At 39.1% G+C, this 15,376-nt stretch overlaps 1 protein-coding gene across 1 annotated transcript; it reads left to right on the plus strand.

Moving 5' to 3' along the window:
- Positions 1-891: 891 nt before the first annotated feature.
- LOC104399540 (histone-lysine N-methyltransferase 2E-like) lies at positions 892-15,373 on the plus strand (the record flags this gene model as incomplete). Its single annotated transcript, XM_010010183.1, has 12 exons — positions 892-1,005; positions 2,794-2,958; positions 3,984-4,292; positions 5,259-5,513; positions 5,694-5,838; positions 6,577-6,830; positions 6,981-7,037; positions 8,583-9,146; positions 11,284-11,585; positions 13,594-13,682; positions 14,049-14,140; positions 14,960-15,373. Coding segments are annotated over exons 1-12 (2,688 nt in total), but the record flags the coding sequence as incomplete, so codon positions are not given.
- Between the last annotated feature and the right edge of the window lie 3 nt (positions 15,374-15,376).

The raw sequence follows: 15,376 nt of genomic DNA on the forward strand, positions 1-15,376 counted from the left end.
CCCGGTGAAATGTATAATGCTAAGGTAAAGAAAGTGTGTGGGGAAAATCTAAGTGTACTTTCAAGGCAAATATTAACACACACACACCCCATCCAACTTTCTCTAGTCCTTTATGTAAAAGTGAAATTGCATATAGGACTGATGAACACTGCACTCTTCTCAGAGGTACTCTTTCATGATTTGGGGTTGTTTGGGTTTGATTTGGGGAGGTGGGGTGTGGTTTTTTTCTTTTTCAAAACAGAACCATTCTTGGTTAGCTGGCTCTTTCTTGTGTTTCCTTATGGTATGACACAGCATTAGGTCCTGTAGGGAGAGTTTAAATGGAAAATGTGATTTTAATGGAATACGTTTTCAAGCTGAGAAGAACTTTGATGTAATCGTTTGTTAACATCTCCTTTGACATTCATTCTGTTTCACTAAAACTAATGCCTTTTTTTAATGGGTGTGTAATGTAAAGCTCCTAATTCTTTGGTTAAAAAGTGGCTGGGTCAGTGGCCAGGGATAGCAACCAACAGTTTCTATTGGTTTGGAGGTTTAATTCTGGTGGTTTGTATTTTTTGGGTGGTTTTTGTTTTGTTTTGTTTTGGGGTTTTTTTGTGGTTGGTGGGGTGGGGGAGTGGGGATGGAATCCCAAAATTTCAGTAAGATCAGTATGCTAAAGAAAAAAGATACAGATTGTGTCTAAACTCAGAATGAAATAGATGTAGGCAGGTGATCGTATTTACAGCTTTATACCAAGATACAAGTGAATATTTGGGTTTTTTTTTTTACATTTTTGTCTTGATTTATTGGCTTAGTTAATTTTGATGTAGTGATCTGAGGATTCTTAGTTCTCTGTAGCTTTTAGTTTTCCCTGGCTTGCAAGAGTAGTAGAGCTTCTATAAAGCAGTCATTTCCATCTTTCAGGAGCCAGATTTTATTGATGATATAGAAGAAAAAACTCCCATTAGCAATGAAGTAGAAATGGAATCAGAGGAGCAGATTGCAGAAAGGAAAAGGAAGATGGTAAGTTGGGAAGCAAGTAGTTGCCTAAAGCTGTCACTAAGGCTTAGTGACACCTGCTCTTCCCATGCTAATTGCTGCCTTTTTGTAGGCTTGTAGAATCTGAGCATATCTGAAGTCAGATCCTTACATGAACTTCAGCTTAAAATGCAAGGCTTGCTATTTGAGAGCACTTCATCTGGCTTGATCATTGCTTTCTGACAAAAAGCTGCTTTTATCTTCACATGTATACAACTTTTTATTGCCTTTAAAAAAGACATTGTAGAAATCATCTAGATTTTATTTTCTTCACTCTTCATTACTACTTGTTATTTGTAATGTCCATTTTTATAGATGGTATTGGAAGTCAGGACTTCTGTGAGGTTGGTAGAACAGTATTATGGAAACTAACTGGCATTTTAAAAGGCGCTTGTTTTGTTAGGCATTCAAAATGTGAGGTACTTGACATTACCAGTTCAATCAAAATCTTGGCCAAGTTGTATAATGAAATACTAATATTTGGAACTTTCATTTTGTTGTTTGTTTAAAGTGGCACCAAAGCTGTCTGCATCTGCCAAGACTTTAGAAAACAAGGGGGATGGGGTGGGATGGTGTGTACATTCCTTCTCGTCAGTATTTTGTACAATTCTGTCAGTAGCAGAATTGATGAGACTCGTGTTTATGAGACATCAGAAAGCAAAACCTGTTCATTAAAATACACATTTTACTTACAAAATCTGAAGAATGACAGCATGAGCTCTGAGACTAACATACAGCAGTATCCTGTTGAGGAATGATTCTTACCAAACACTGTTGAATGTACTGGGTTTTGTGGCTGATTTTTTTTGGGGGGGGAGGTGGGAGAGGGTTGTTGGCACTTTATATTTGTATTCTTACTAAAGCAAAACACTCTCTGAAACTTAGTTACAGCACAGTTGCTGTAGTAGTTAAAGATGTAGTTATTTCTCTAGCTCCATTATGAGGATTGCAAGTAACTGCAGGTTTGTCTGTATTTTACCAAGCAAACACAGGCAGGTTCAGTGCCAAAACATACCTGGGTTCCTCGTTCGCTCATACAAGCAATATATTTCCAGGTATTCTTTCTTTGATACAAACATATTGTAGGTATCAGTGCACTGTTGGAACTACAGGCATTTATAAAGAAACCCCCTAAAATTTGTAATAGAAGCCCTCAGTTCTGCCACATCTATGTCATCTTAAGCACAGCTCTGTGCAGATGAAGGTATCTGCTTCTGTACAGCACTAGGACCTGAATTATGGATAGACAGAAAATTCAGCTCCTCTGCATGACCTAATACTATCTTGTTTTGAATAGTGATTCCTGGATGTTGATTGTATGTTTTGATGTAGTTTGTGGTACTTGGAAAATTGGGTCAGAGGCTAATGGGGCTTACTGTTGTTTGTTTCATACATGTATTAGTATTATATATCTTTCTGGTCCTTAGTGTTTCATTGTCTTTAAATACTATACATGCAAGTAAGTGGCTCAGAGGTGTGTGTTCTTTTTATTCTTATAGGCCAGTGATTTATTAGTAAATCACTGGTTTAGCAGTTCTTAGCAGGACTCTTCTTGTTTGTCAGGGTTGGTATGAATGCAAGCCTTTCTTCAGAAGTCTGTAATAATTACAGTCATTGTCATTGTAACATCTCCCTTTCCTCTGAGCTTCTGCTGAAGTTGATCTTCATGTCAACACACAGTGAACATGTTCTGAAGTATTTAAAAAAAAAAAAAGCATTTACATATGTGAAAGATTGACTGAAACTTAATCATAATTATTATTAAATCCTCAGACGAGAGAAGAACGGAAAATGGAAGCTATCCTGCAAGCTTTTGCCAGACTAGAAAAGAGAGAAAAAAGAAGAGAACAGGCTTTGGAAAGAATCAGCACAGCAAAAACTGAGGTTAAATCAGAATGCAAGGAAGCACAGATTCTCAATGATGCTGAATTTATTCAGGTAGTTATCTGGAACTTTATTTTAAAGCTAGCTTTAAAATAGGCATATTTTATCAGTTTGGATGTCAAGCTGCACTTTGAGATGTATGAAGGAAATACTTGGGTTTATTTCCATTTCCTCTGAGATCAAATATATTTGACCAAAATTTACAGAGTTCTTTGACGTTATATTAGCTCTTGATTTATTAATTATTATTTTTTTCTCAAGAAAACATGTATAGAATTCATTTATGAGGAATTTCAGTTATATTAGTTGATGCAGATGAGCACACACCCCAGCTGCATAATTCAGTCTCTCTTTGAAGTTCAGAATAGGAGGTATTTACTGATGCTGGCTTCAGATACAGGAGATTGCTTTCCTTAGGCACCCTCTATAACCAATGGAGAATGATTTGCTTTTTCAGTGGGTTACTCAGGAACAGATTATAATTCTTTATTTTCTTTTAAGGGAAAATAATTACTAAGCCATAGTTTGTTCTGAGTTCTGGCCGATGATACTTACTGTTTCATAAACAGTTTTTTACTCTATTGTCACTGGATGCTAGTATGCTGCATACTTTGCAAATACTCCTACAGATTCTCAGTTCAGGTTGTTTCTTCGGTTGTTTCTGTCAGTGTGCTATTAAGTACCTTTTGTGAAAATGCTAACCAGTTAGTAGACTATAAATGACAGAAAGGATATTAGACTGAAAGACATCATGATGTAAGCAGCTGATTTCTCGCTTACGGGTGAATGAGTGTGGTATGGCAGTTCTTGCACAAATCTGTAGTGATCTGAGCAGTGACTGGTGTGTGTGAATACTCTGCCAGTGATAGAGCAGGTGCTTGGGAGGAAAACGCAGGAGATGTTGCAATTTGCCTTAAAGAAGGATAGAAATGCTATCCCTGAAGTATTTTAGTTCTAACAGCAGCAGTGAAATAGGGGATTTTTGGACCTGTAAAGGAAGGGAGAACTGTCATTTTAAGATAGATACGTAGCTTTACATGTGTGTGGGATCTGTTTACTAGACTTTTATTTTGTACCAGGAACCAGCAAAAGAAGAAACTGCCACCAAGCCTACCCCAGCCAAAGTTAATAGAGCTAAACAGAGAAAAAGCTTCTCACGGAGTAGAACTCACATTGGACAACAACGCAGACGACACAGAACTGTCAGCATGTGCTCAGATATCCAGCCATCTTCTCCTGACGTGGAAGTAACTTCACAACACAATGAAACTGAGAATGCTGCACTGGTAGCTGAGCCTGAAGCAGAAACTGTTGTTACTGAAATGGTTACTGAAACGGAAGCTCCAGCACTTAATAAATGCCCTACTAAGTATCCTAAAACAAAGAAGGTATGTCTTTTAAAGACTGGGGAGAAGAGGATGGGCTTTAACAGAGCTTTAGAAAAATCATAGGCTGCTGCGTCACTATGCAGCTGTGTATGGATCTTAAAACAAAATGTTGACTCATTTATTTAAAAATCACCATTACATAGCCACTCACTGGTAATAAATTAAGAGATTTGAAAAGGTACGTGTAACATGCTTTGGTAAAGTTATTTTGGATTTTAAGAGACTTCCAAAATATATCTTGCAGAACAGTTCTGGCACAAATATTTTCTAAGGGAAGTACTTTCTAAATGGGCTGAAATAATTTACATAACCAAAACATAATTAAAGCTGTTAATTTAAAAGGAAATAAAAGTTGCCTTTCCTTCGTTTGTTCATCCTATCCTTTAGCAGGTATTTTAATGGTAGCAAACAGAATATCTCAGAGGAAATCATTAATTTCTAATACTTCTGCGATGGCTGTTCGGAAGTGAATGCATTTAAGTGCATGTTTGGAGGGAAGATTCTTCAGTGCTTTGTGATGAGTTTACTTTGTTCTATTAACAGTTTCTCTTCAGCTTAGATGCTTAGGCACAAATTTAAAATTTGTCTTGGAGTTCTGTTACTAAATTCACATCATAAGTACAGTTGATCTGGGCACTTGTATACTATGTTCAGTGAGAATTAAATACAAAAGAACTAAATGTTAGTTTACAAAGAAAAAAACCCAGCTACAACAAACAGAACCCAAAAAGTAAAACCTCAAAAACTTTGCTGTATAGAGCAAATCTATAGTGATTCCTTCTGTTGTCCCCATTATTGAAGTAACACTGTCTTCGTTCTTGCCCCATGTGTTCCTAAACTTGCAAACTGGCAACTTAGCAGTTTTCTGGTTTGCATAGCAGTTAAATAATTAAACTAAAAGAATTCTAAAAGCCAGTGATAAAACCACTCATAAAACACTAATTTTCTTTCTCTCTCTCTGTTTAGCACTTGGTCAGTGAATGGTTAAGTGAAAAGAGTGATAAAACGGGGAAGCCTACAGACAGTCCATCAGAAAGGCCACTACGCATAACTACGGACCCTGAAGTTCTGGCTACTCAGCTGAATTCTTTACCAGGTCTCACTTACAGCCCACATGTATATTCAACTCCAAAGCACTATATTCGTTTTACTTCACCATTCCTTTCAGAAAAGAGGAGGAAAAAAGATCCTGTGGAAAACATTACTGGCTCTTGTAAGAAGGTAATTCTTCCCTTCATTGTGGTTTCCCATCCCAGATTGATTAAAGATGAGTCTTCATTTGCTAGCATGATTTCAGGCAGAACAAAGCTGGTTAGCAAAGTAGTTCTGTCATGTGGAATGTGGTTTGAAATGGTTATCATTAAACTGTTAAGCCACCAATTTGAACTTGTTTTATTACAGCGTTGGTTGAAGCAGGCTTTGGAAGAAGAAAATTCAACGATGATTGATAGATTTAATTCACCATCACAAGAGAGATCTAGAAGTCCAGCCATCAATGGTGAAAATAAAAGTCCTTTATTGCTGAATGACAGCTGTTCCTTAACAGGTGAAGCTTTCACTAATACAGTATATAAGAGCTTTGTCAGAGTAGGTAAATGTGGAGGAGCATGTTTTTAATGTTAATGAAAACTCCATGGGTATTTGCACTATTTCCTTATACTTTGTTTGGAAGAAATGCTTAGTTGCATAGTGGTTGGGATTTTTTCCTCCTTTAATGGATAATTGTTACTAGTGTGTAGTCAGAAAAAGGCTAATGTTTTTGACTACAAGTATAAGAGGTTGGATTGTAAATGCATTTTCCATGCTGTTCTATGTATTCAGAATTCCTTTTAAATTCAGGGCCTTATGTTGCACATAGGGGAAAAGCTGTGTAAGCTTGTAGGCATAATACAAAATGGGAACATGCTAAAAACTAAACACACTTCTGTAAAGATGTGGAGTGTATCATGTATTTCCTGTGTGCAGTCCTGAACTTGGAATTTCCACTTCTTAGATGAACCGTCTTAAAAATGCATAGAAGTTGACTTTCCCTTTTCTGGAAACATAGACAGTTCTTTCCATTATCCTTTCACAGAAATTTCAGTTAGTGATAAACGTGGGCTGTGAAGAGTTTTGTTTTCAGGAGGCCTGTAGGTGGTTAAGAGTTCATCTTTCAGGAAGCCTGCCCTTAAGAGTTTTTTGTAATTTTGCTAATTTTTTACTGTGGAATACATAATGTTTATGAGTACATAAACAACTGTGATTACTCTGTCTAGATCATCTCTTTTCTGATTCTAACATGCAGATCTAACCACACCACTAAAAAAACGAAGACTCTATCAGCTGCTGGAGTCTGCATTCTCAGAAACCTCCACACCTACTCCTTCTCCATATGCCACACCGACTCATGCTGACATCACTGCCTCCGAGCCATCATTGTTTGCTACTCCTCCTAGGGTAAAAACGGAAGATGAAGCTTGCAGAAATGGTTACAAACCCATCTATTCGCCAGTTACTCCTGTAACTCCATGTATACATGGAAATACCATGCACTTTGAGGTGAGAGTTACAATGAATCGCACTGTGTTCGGGGAATGCATTCAGACATTCTTCTGTAAATCGGTATTTGTGCTCCTGCTAAAAGGGGGTGTGTTATATTTCTCCAGGCTAAAAAAGAAATTGACTTACAATTTCTTCTTACTTATTTAGAATATTTCCTCACCTGACAGTTCCCCAGAAGTAAAAAGGCGAGCTTACAGTCAAGAGGTAAGGATATTTGCCTTAAAACTGCAAGTGGTATCTTGATTTCATCTGAATGGCTGTGCTATTCTTATTAAATGTTTTTCACTAGCCATTGCAAGTTTCCTGGAATGTAAAGGGTCACTTCCTTAAAGGGTTTATTTGCTTATTACTGTATGTTTCCACTTTACCTATTTTCATTTTCTATTTTAAACTGTTTTTTTCTCTCCTCTTTTTCTGTATCACTTAAAAACCTCATTAGCTGTCTTGGAAAGGAGGAGTAACTACTGCCATTTAAGGATCTGAACAGAAATGCAACATTGGTACTTCTCAGGCTGTAGATGTAGATTTAAATTAACATTACTCCTTGTTACCAACATCTCTTAATTGTTTTTTAGAGCCTAATTATGCTCAGAGTGAGAGAGCAGAGCACAAAGGTAATGAATGGCTGTAGGTGGATTAGTTCAGGAGCAGCAGTGCTTTGGCATGTGCCTGGGTACTCCCAGCCTGGAGGCTGGATGTGTCCTGCTGCGGGGCTGAGGCGGGTGGACAGGCCACCAGCGTGGTTCTGAAACACAAGAGCTTCCACAGGGACCTCTCTGCCTGCGTGGGAAACGTTCCACAGCAACATGGAGCCACCAGTTCCATGGGATAGCTACACAGTTTGCATAAAGGTGTTGAACTGTAAATGTAATGGCACCTAAAAGGAATGGGTAAAAATAAGTAATAGCAAAAAGATTTAGTGGGTTATACTAATGGAGACTTTCACTTCTGGTGAGTCATGTCAATGAATGAACTAAACACTCTCCCCTGGGAGTTAAACACAGATGAGGGTTGTTGTTTCTTTTTTTAGGTCAAAAAAATACACAGAATTTTTCATACAGTCACAGCTGTCGACTGAATTTAATGTTGACTGAACTTAACCATTATGTGTAAAATATTGTAGTTGAATATTTTGATGTGTGTCTGACTCAAAAGAAGGGTTTTACTTAGGTACTTCCACTTTAGAAGTGGTACTTCCAGTGTTACAAACAGTTCTAAAAGGGTTCGTGACAGACTATACTGGTTTAGAAAAGCTACTTCCACCCATGGATCAGTGCTGTTTTCATGGTTAATACAGTTTTAAGAAGTACAAAAGAAGTTTCTGTAACTCAAGATTTATATTTTTCCCCTCTACAGAATACTGTTTTTTACATTGTTTCAGAAAAGCTTCTCCCTCATTCTTCCTTCTTGAAATAAATGTTTTCATGCAGAGGATCCTAATATGCTGAATTGAAGCAAGTGCTTTGTAACTTCCTCGTCAGGGACTTGCTCCTGTTTAAGCTTCTCCCCTTCCTCTGCGTATTATAAATAAAACCTGGCATTTAAAATTTATTTTGGCTTGGGTTAATGTGCAGTTTATTTAAATGTTTTTACCTAATACATGGCAATTGTAGAAATAAGTGGCTGTAGAACTGTTTAGATAAATTCATGGTACTGGAAGGCACACTTAAAGGCACAACTGAATGTCAGAATAATTGCAGTTTTCTTCAAGTGTGGAAAAATAGTTGACATGCTTTTTTTTTCATGCAGGGCTATGACAGAGCATCAATTCTAGCGCTGAATTCTTTCCGAAATTCCAACCTGACAGACATGGGCCTGCAAGAAATCAAGACTATTGGATATTCCAGTCCAAGGAATAGGACTGATGTCACACGGCAGTGCACTGGAGAAATGGAATCTGTGTCAGACCTCCAGCTGGGACTCGAAGTAATTGAGCAAAGTGCACTGCATAAAAACCTGGAAGCCCCCCCACATGATAGGACTGATTCAAACAGCCAATTAGAAACTGCTCATTGTGGACGGGGCACAATTTATTCTTCCTGGGTAAAAAGTCCCGACAGGACAGGTGTAAATTTCTCAATGAATTCTAATTTGAGGGACTTGACCCCTTCACATCAGTTGGAGGTAGGAGGTGGATTCAGAATAAGTGAGTCAAAGTGCCTGATTCAAGACGATGCTAGAGGCATGTTCATGGAAGCATCTGTTTTTTGTACTTCAGAAGATGGAATTGCATCTGGCTTTGGAAGGACTGTTAATAACGACAACTTGATGGATGGAAATTGCACACCCCAGAATCCTCCACAGAAGAAAAAGGTTATAATTTTAAGAATCATTTGGTCTCTCTCACATACTCTGCTAATGATATTTCTATAACAGAAAGAACCATAATACAGTAAAAACCAGCTGATGGCTGATCTTTAGATACTACTATGTAGTAGACATTAGGGGAAATAATGAAGAGCAAAAAGTAAAGCTGCATACACCCACTACTAAATGTATTTTTTCCAAGTAATAGGTACAAATTAACTTCTATTTCATAAGTCTTACATAAATTGCTGAATAAAGAATTACTTTTCAGGTTTGAAAGGGTTGCTTATGACACTAAATTTTGTAATATTTATTATACAGCATATATACTAGCATCATAGAGTCATAACAAGCTGGAATTTCTGTAACTTAATGTGCTGCTTTGTCTGGAGGTTAGATTAATTTATTTTCAAATCCCAGCAGCATTTAGTGCTTCAGTAACCCTCTGCCCCCTTTCTCTTGCTGACAGGGATTCTTCCAGGGTGTGACTGCTGAGGGCTTATGCTGCACTAATCCCCCAAACATGAAAAGGTGTGGCCGTCCCCTGACACTCTCCTAGGATTCCTGTTTAAAAGGCTCAGTGAAGAAACAAACAGAAAAAATCTATCTGTGCCCCTGAAAGAGTGAGGTTTAGGCTTTCTAAGGACACACAAAGCATCTTTTACAGTGCAAAAAGGGCATGGGGCATCTTGCCTAAAGAGAAGGTAGAGTTCAGGATTTTTGTAAGAGGAAAAATAGACACCTTTCCCTAGGATCAAGGGAAAAATAAATGTCTTTATGTAGTTGTTAAAGGTTTTTTCTATATTTCAACGTTTCTATGGGCATTTGCTCCTCTATTTTTCTCTCACCATTGTACAAGCTCACCTATTTCAGTACAGTCTTGTACATAGTGCCCACATTGCATAGATTTCATCCATTCTTAAGACTTAAGCTTTCTTTAAAGTAACGTCCTTCAAGGGATCCCAAGCATGGGATGTGGAAATCATACAAATGGTTTGAAAGCAAAATGAGTTTGTTCTTCTGTGGAAAATCAAATATTTTTAACTGTTCTTACCCTGACATTTAGATGAGTCTCTAATAGACAGGTGTGTTTGAAAGCAAACAAAAAGCCAGGACTGCAAATAAAACAGGGTGCTGTGGTGGTTTTCCCTGTAGAAACAGATGTCTGCTCTTACTGAGGACTAGGCCAGTTAAACCTTAACTTTTTTTCATTATTGCACTTTAATTTGTTGTTTTCTTGGATGGTTCAAAGTAGGTTGTTGATAACCAGAAGAAAGGATTTGAAGGCATTAAATATCATTTCTACCAAACTAGTGTCATACTGAGTAAAGTAGGTATTGCAGCTTTCTGCATCAAATCCTATAGGTACATAGCAAAAACATTTGAAAGTTTTTCTCACTGAAGGTAACTTACTGTTTAAACTAGGTTTTATTCTGTGGAAGCTTCTGTATAGCGATTTATATATATACATATATATAAACAAGAAGCCACTTTCATGTGCCAGTTGGTTTTTGTAAGAAACTGTACTTGGAATTTAGCATACGTTTTTTATCAGTCTCTCTTAGAGTGCAGTAAAGACAGAAATTGAAAATAAACTAGAAAAAGAATGAAAGCTGAAGTTGAGAGTTGTATATGTTAAGAAAAACGTATGCAGAGATTAGAAAATCCTTTGCATGTAGTAGAGTGAAGCAGAAGTGTAGCGGGTTTTTCATGCAGGGAGTCAGACTGAGAACATGTCAGGATATGACATCTCTTAAAATTAGCTTTACTGTGTCAGTATACTCTTAGTAATGCTGCAGTTCCAGGAGAAACTGTGAAGTCCCTTGTAGCTTCAACCAACAGTATGACTTCAGCAGCAAAGCTCTGGCTGACGGGCATCATCTTCTGCCACTTCCCTGAGGCACTTCTTTGTCTTGCCAGAAGCATTTGTCTTTTTTACGTTGTCCTTAAAGGCGTTAGTAGCTCAGTACTCTGTAAATGCACTGCAGATCTGGTGAAACATCTTCAATAATGCATCCTCGTTTTCTTTTAGAACCAAGTAAATGGTATGCGTTACTGAAATAATACATTTAATCAAAACCATGAGAAAGGAAACAAGTGAACTTCCCTTCTAATACTGTTTTATTTTGTTTTGTTCTCTCAGGTATCCTTACTAGAATACCGTAAGAGACAACGAGAAGCTAGGAAAAGTGGCTCAAAGACAGAGAACTTCCCCCTGGTTACTGTATCTCCTCATGCTGCTGCTGGAGGAAATATAAGTAGTAACAATGGTGCTAATGATGGGTATAACAACAGTGGTGAAAATGGGGAGCAGACTGATAACACTGCAAACCTGCCTGTACCACTGCCAACTACTGCTTATAACACTGCTCCAGAAGACACTGGCAACAACAGTGCGATTAAGGAATCGTCTTCCAGTGAGAAGAATGAACCAGAAGTTCAGTGGTAAGCCACAGCACTATAGCACTGAAGTGCTGAAGAACTGTTTACTTAATTCTTAGTCGTTTCTATTTGAACCTAGTTTTCATTGATACAGGTGCAGATACAGATTACTGTTTGGAAGCCCTTCTTCCAGATTAGTAAAGAGTTGTCTTCTCTTTTTTTATCAGAAATACAGCAGACATACCATACACATGAGAAGATAGGAAACATTACTTGTAACATACTGGTTAACTTATTTTCATTCTGCTTTGCTCTTTTATTTTCTAAGAGTAAAAGAGAAATTGGTTTGAGCAAGGCAAGTTGCCTAGTTCAGCAGAGTATAAAATTGCATAGGCAAAGTACAGGTGTCAGCCTGTAGAAAATGGGATGAGTGTTTAGGTGTGCTCCCTCCACCATTGCACAGGCTGGGCTGTGTGCTTGCTACAGTGTGTGGAGGAGAGTTTGGCAGTGGGATGGAAAGGATGCTGTGCTGCCTGTGAGAGTTTAGAGTTGGATTCTCAGTATGGCCTTGGCTCTGCACACGTCACTGTATTTCCACTGCTTTTTCTGTGGACTGAAGAGAAGGTTTTTCATCTGAAGTGTCAAAACCTTTCCAAAAGGGAAGATGGGTGGAACAGGAGAATAATCTATGTTTATTAGCAAAAGCCTCTGGAAGACTTTAGGAGTCTAGGTTTTGGTGATCTGGCTGGAATGTGTTTGTGGTGTTTGCTGTTACTTAAGTGCAATGTGTAGGGCTGCATGCAGTCTGCCTAACAGTTCCTTCTGCTCAGGTAAAGAGCGCTGGTGATATTGCATCGTTGTTTATCATCATTAAATGGTTCCCCTGTGTGCAGACCATATGCTCTGTTGGATGCCATGCCAGATACTCCAACCACCAAAAATCCTGGGCAGAGATAGTGTGTGAAGGAGGATGAAATGGAATGACTTCAGTCTGTACAAGTGTTGCACAACATTCTCCACTGCGTTTTTGGTAGCCTTAAGGTAGACGGTCAACTGTGGTGGCGCTGTCTCCAAAATGTTACTAGCACAAAATAAACCCTGCAGATGTTCTTCATGCGGTAGCGAAGGCCTGACAGTGTTGGGGTGAACATGGGCTGAGAAGTTGAACGTCCTTCTGCTCAGATGCTCCAGCTATTCCAGACTAGAAGGATGTTGTAGAGCCAATTGAAGGGAGAACGTAAGTGCAGTCTTCAGAGCTTCACTGAAAAGTGAAGTTCACTATGCAGAAATTAGGGTACTGTATTATAAGCAAAGAATGTGGGAACAGGCTCAACAAGGAAGAATATATTAGTAAGTTTTTGCAGTAATCCTGCAGACAGCAGCACCAACATTTATTTTAGTACAACAGTTACTGGATAGTAATGCTGTATGTTCTTGCCTGAAAGAAAAGCTTAGTTTTGTGGAGTGCTGTCGTGCATGTTCTTTTTGATCATGGCATGACTGTCAGACATAATTGATTATAAGAAAGAAGGTATGACTGTCACTTCATACCCACTATCTGGCAAATTAAATGTAGAAGCTTAAACAGAGCCACATGTGAGGTTGCACAGTATTTAGAAGTATGGAGCCATTATTAAAGAGCACATTATTAAAGAAAAATAATAACATATGTCCAGTGTTGGAAGAAAAGAGTTTTCTAAAAATGGAGACTACACAGCAGTATCTGCAACCTTTATTTTTTTAATTAATATTATTATTGTAGGTTTTGACTTTTTGACTGCTTAGAAAAAGATACCCACCATCACCACCCCCAGGTCTACAGCTGCTGTTTCCATATTAAGGGGAATTGTCAGTTCTTGTAATGTAACAGGGTTGCAGGATATCAGTTATATTTGTAGTGGGAGAAAACAGTTATAAAATACTTAACAAATCACATTCCTTATGTACAACCAGTTACTTGGCTCTTAAAGACTGTAAATTTCTTGTGGCCCAGTATTTGCATATACATTGTCCTAAATTTGGTCTGTGGGAGTAGACCCTCTTAAGTTTAAACTGTGCTTCTCTCTTCCAGGACTGCATCAACCTCTGTGGAACAAGTGAGAGAACGAAGTTACCAGAGAGCTTTGCTTCTCAGTGACCACAGGAAAGACAAGGACAGTGGTGAGTAGATGAATCATATTGAAGGCAGATAGATCTAACCAGTTCCCCCGTGGTAGTCCATACTCATTCTAATGTTATGTTTCAGTCTGCTTCATCTGAGGGGGAGAATCACCTTGTAGCCCATGCTTATTGTCTCACGTTCAGTCTCCACCTTCACAAATCTCATTTCCCAGTTGCAGTGTTAGGTCCCTTCTTTCGCTGAATTGTGGTCAGTAAGCAGATGACCGTGTATGACACTTGCCATATTGAACAGTCGCTTACAACAACTTCAGTAGCTCCTTTAAAGTCAGATATAAAGTGCTTAGTGATCTTTGCAAGACACTTGATTTTCCCACATTTATATTTCTCTCTGCTTTACGTTTGTAGAACCCGATCCTGAAAATCCAGAGCCTCCTTCTGAATGTCCGTCCCCAGATACTTCACAGAGGACTTGCAAGAGTCCGTCAAAAGCAAGCAAGGTAATGCACAGGGTGTGCAGGCACGTGCACTTAAAAAAATATAACCATGATTTACTACTTAGAGGAACAAGTACATACATAACCCTGCTGTGCAGTAATTTAACATAGGTAAGCCTCTGTAGCAGTGTTGGTGGTACATGCTAGCTAGCTGATTTATGTTCTGTTCTTTCAGTAGCTACGCTTATGTAGGCTCTTCATTCTGGAGAGACAGCAGAGGTTATGTCCATGGATTCAGTGTCCCCACTGAGGAACTGGCAGTCAGCACTGACAGCCCTAACACCGCTATGTACTTTGGTACCTTAACAAGAGCTCACTCTTGCCATGGCAGTTTGGCACTGTTTGTCAGTGGAGGCACTGAGACACAGAAGGTGTTGGGTAGCTGCTGTGTTGCCTGTGCAGTATTAACTGAATTAATTCACGTTGCCACATTTAGTCTTGTTTGCTTGCAGCATGCCAGTTTCAGGATGTTGTATCACTCTAAAAGTGGCTTTATTCTTGTAAATGGTCTTGTCTGGAATTACTTCTTTCAGACTCAGCAATCCAAAACTTTAAAAAAATAGCAGCTTCTTGCTTTGCCCTGATGAGTTGAACTTCTGTTCCTGCTTTAAAATCCACTTGCTAGTCTTTGACTTTGAAGAATGATTGATGCATACTTGCTGAATGTAGCGTCTTGCTAAGTTTAAGGTTTCTGTTGTCACTGTTTTTGTCATACCAAGCATGTATCTCTCTTTCACCATCAGGGGGAGAGAACAATATTCTGAGCACACATAGCTGAGTATTTTGCATATTCTGTACTGACAGATGTTCTTTCCATTCCAGCCCTCGTCACCGAGTCCTGTAGTTTCAACGCAGTCACTTGGGAAAACGCCCACAAAGCCGGATTCGCACTGGGAACCTGCAGCTAGTGCCCCCGAGGCCGAATGTGCCAATCACCCCAAATCCGAGGGGCAGCAAAAACAGCCGACAAACAACGTCCAAGCACTTTCAAAAACCCATCCATCTCAACCGCACCCGCGCAGTTCTGCTGAGCAACTCTCCCATTCACAGAAGTTGCCTTCTGCACCTTTGAAGCTGCATTGCCCGCCTTCGCCCCATGTAGAGAATCCCCCCAAGCCCTCGACCCCGCACGCGCCCGGGCAGCACGGTTACCTGTCACCAAAGCCCCACTCGCAGCAGCTGGGATCTCCGTACAGACCTCACCACCCGCAGTCCCCTCAGGTGGGAACGCCACAGAGG

The sequence above is a fragment of the Nestor notabilis genome, unplaced genomic scaffold, assembly GCF_000696875.1.
Source record: "Nestor notabilis isolate BGI_N333 unplaced genomic scaffold, ASM69687v1 Scaffold34642, whole genome shotgun sequence".
Lineage (NCBI taxonomy): Eukaryota > Metazoa > Chordata > Aves > Psittaciformes > Psittacidae > Nestor > Nestor notabilis.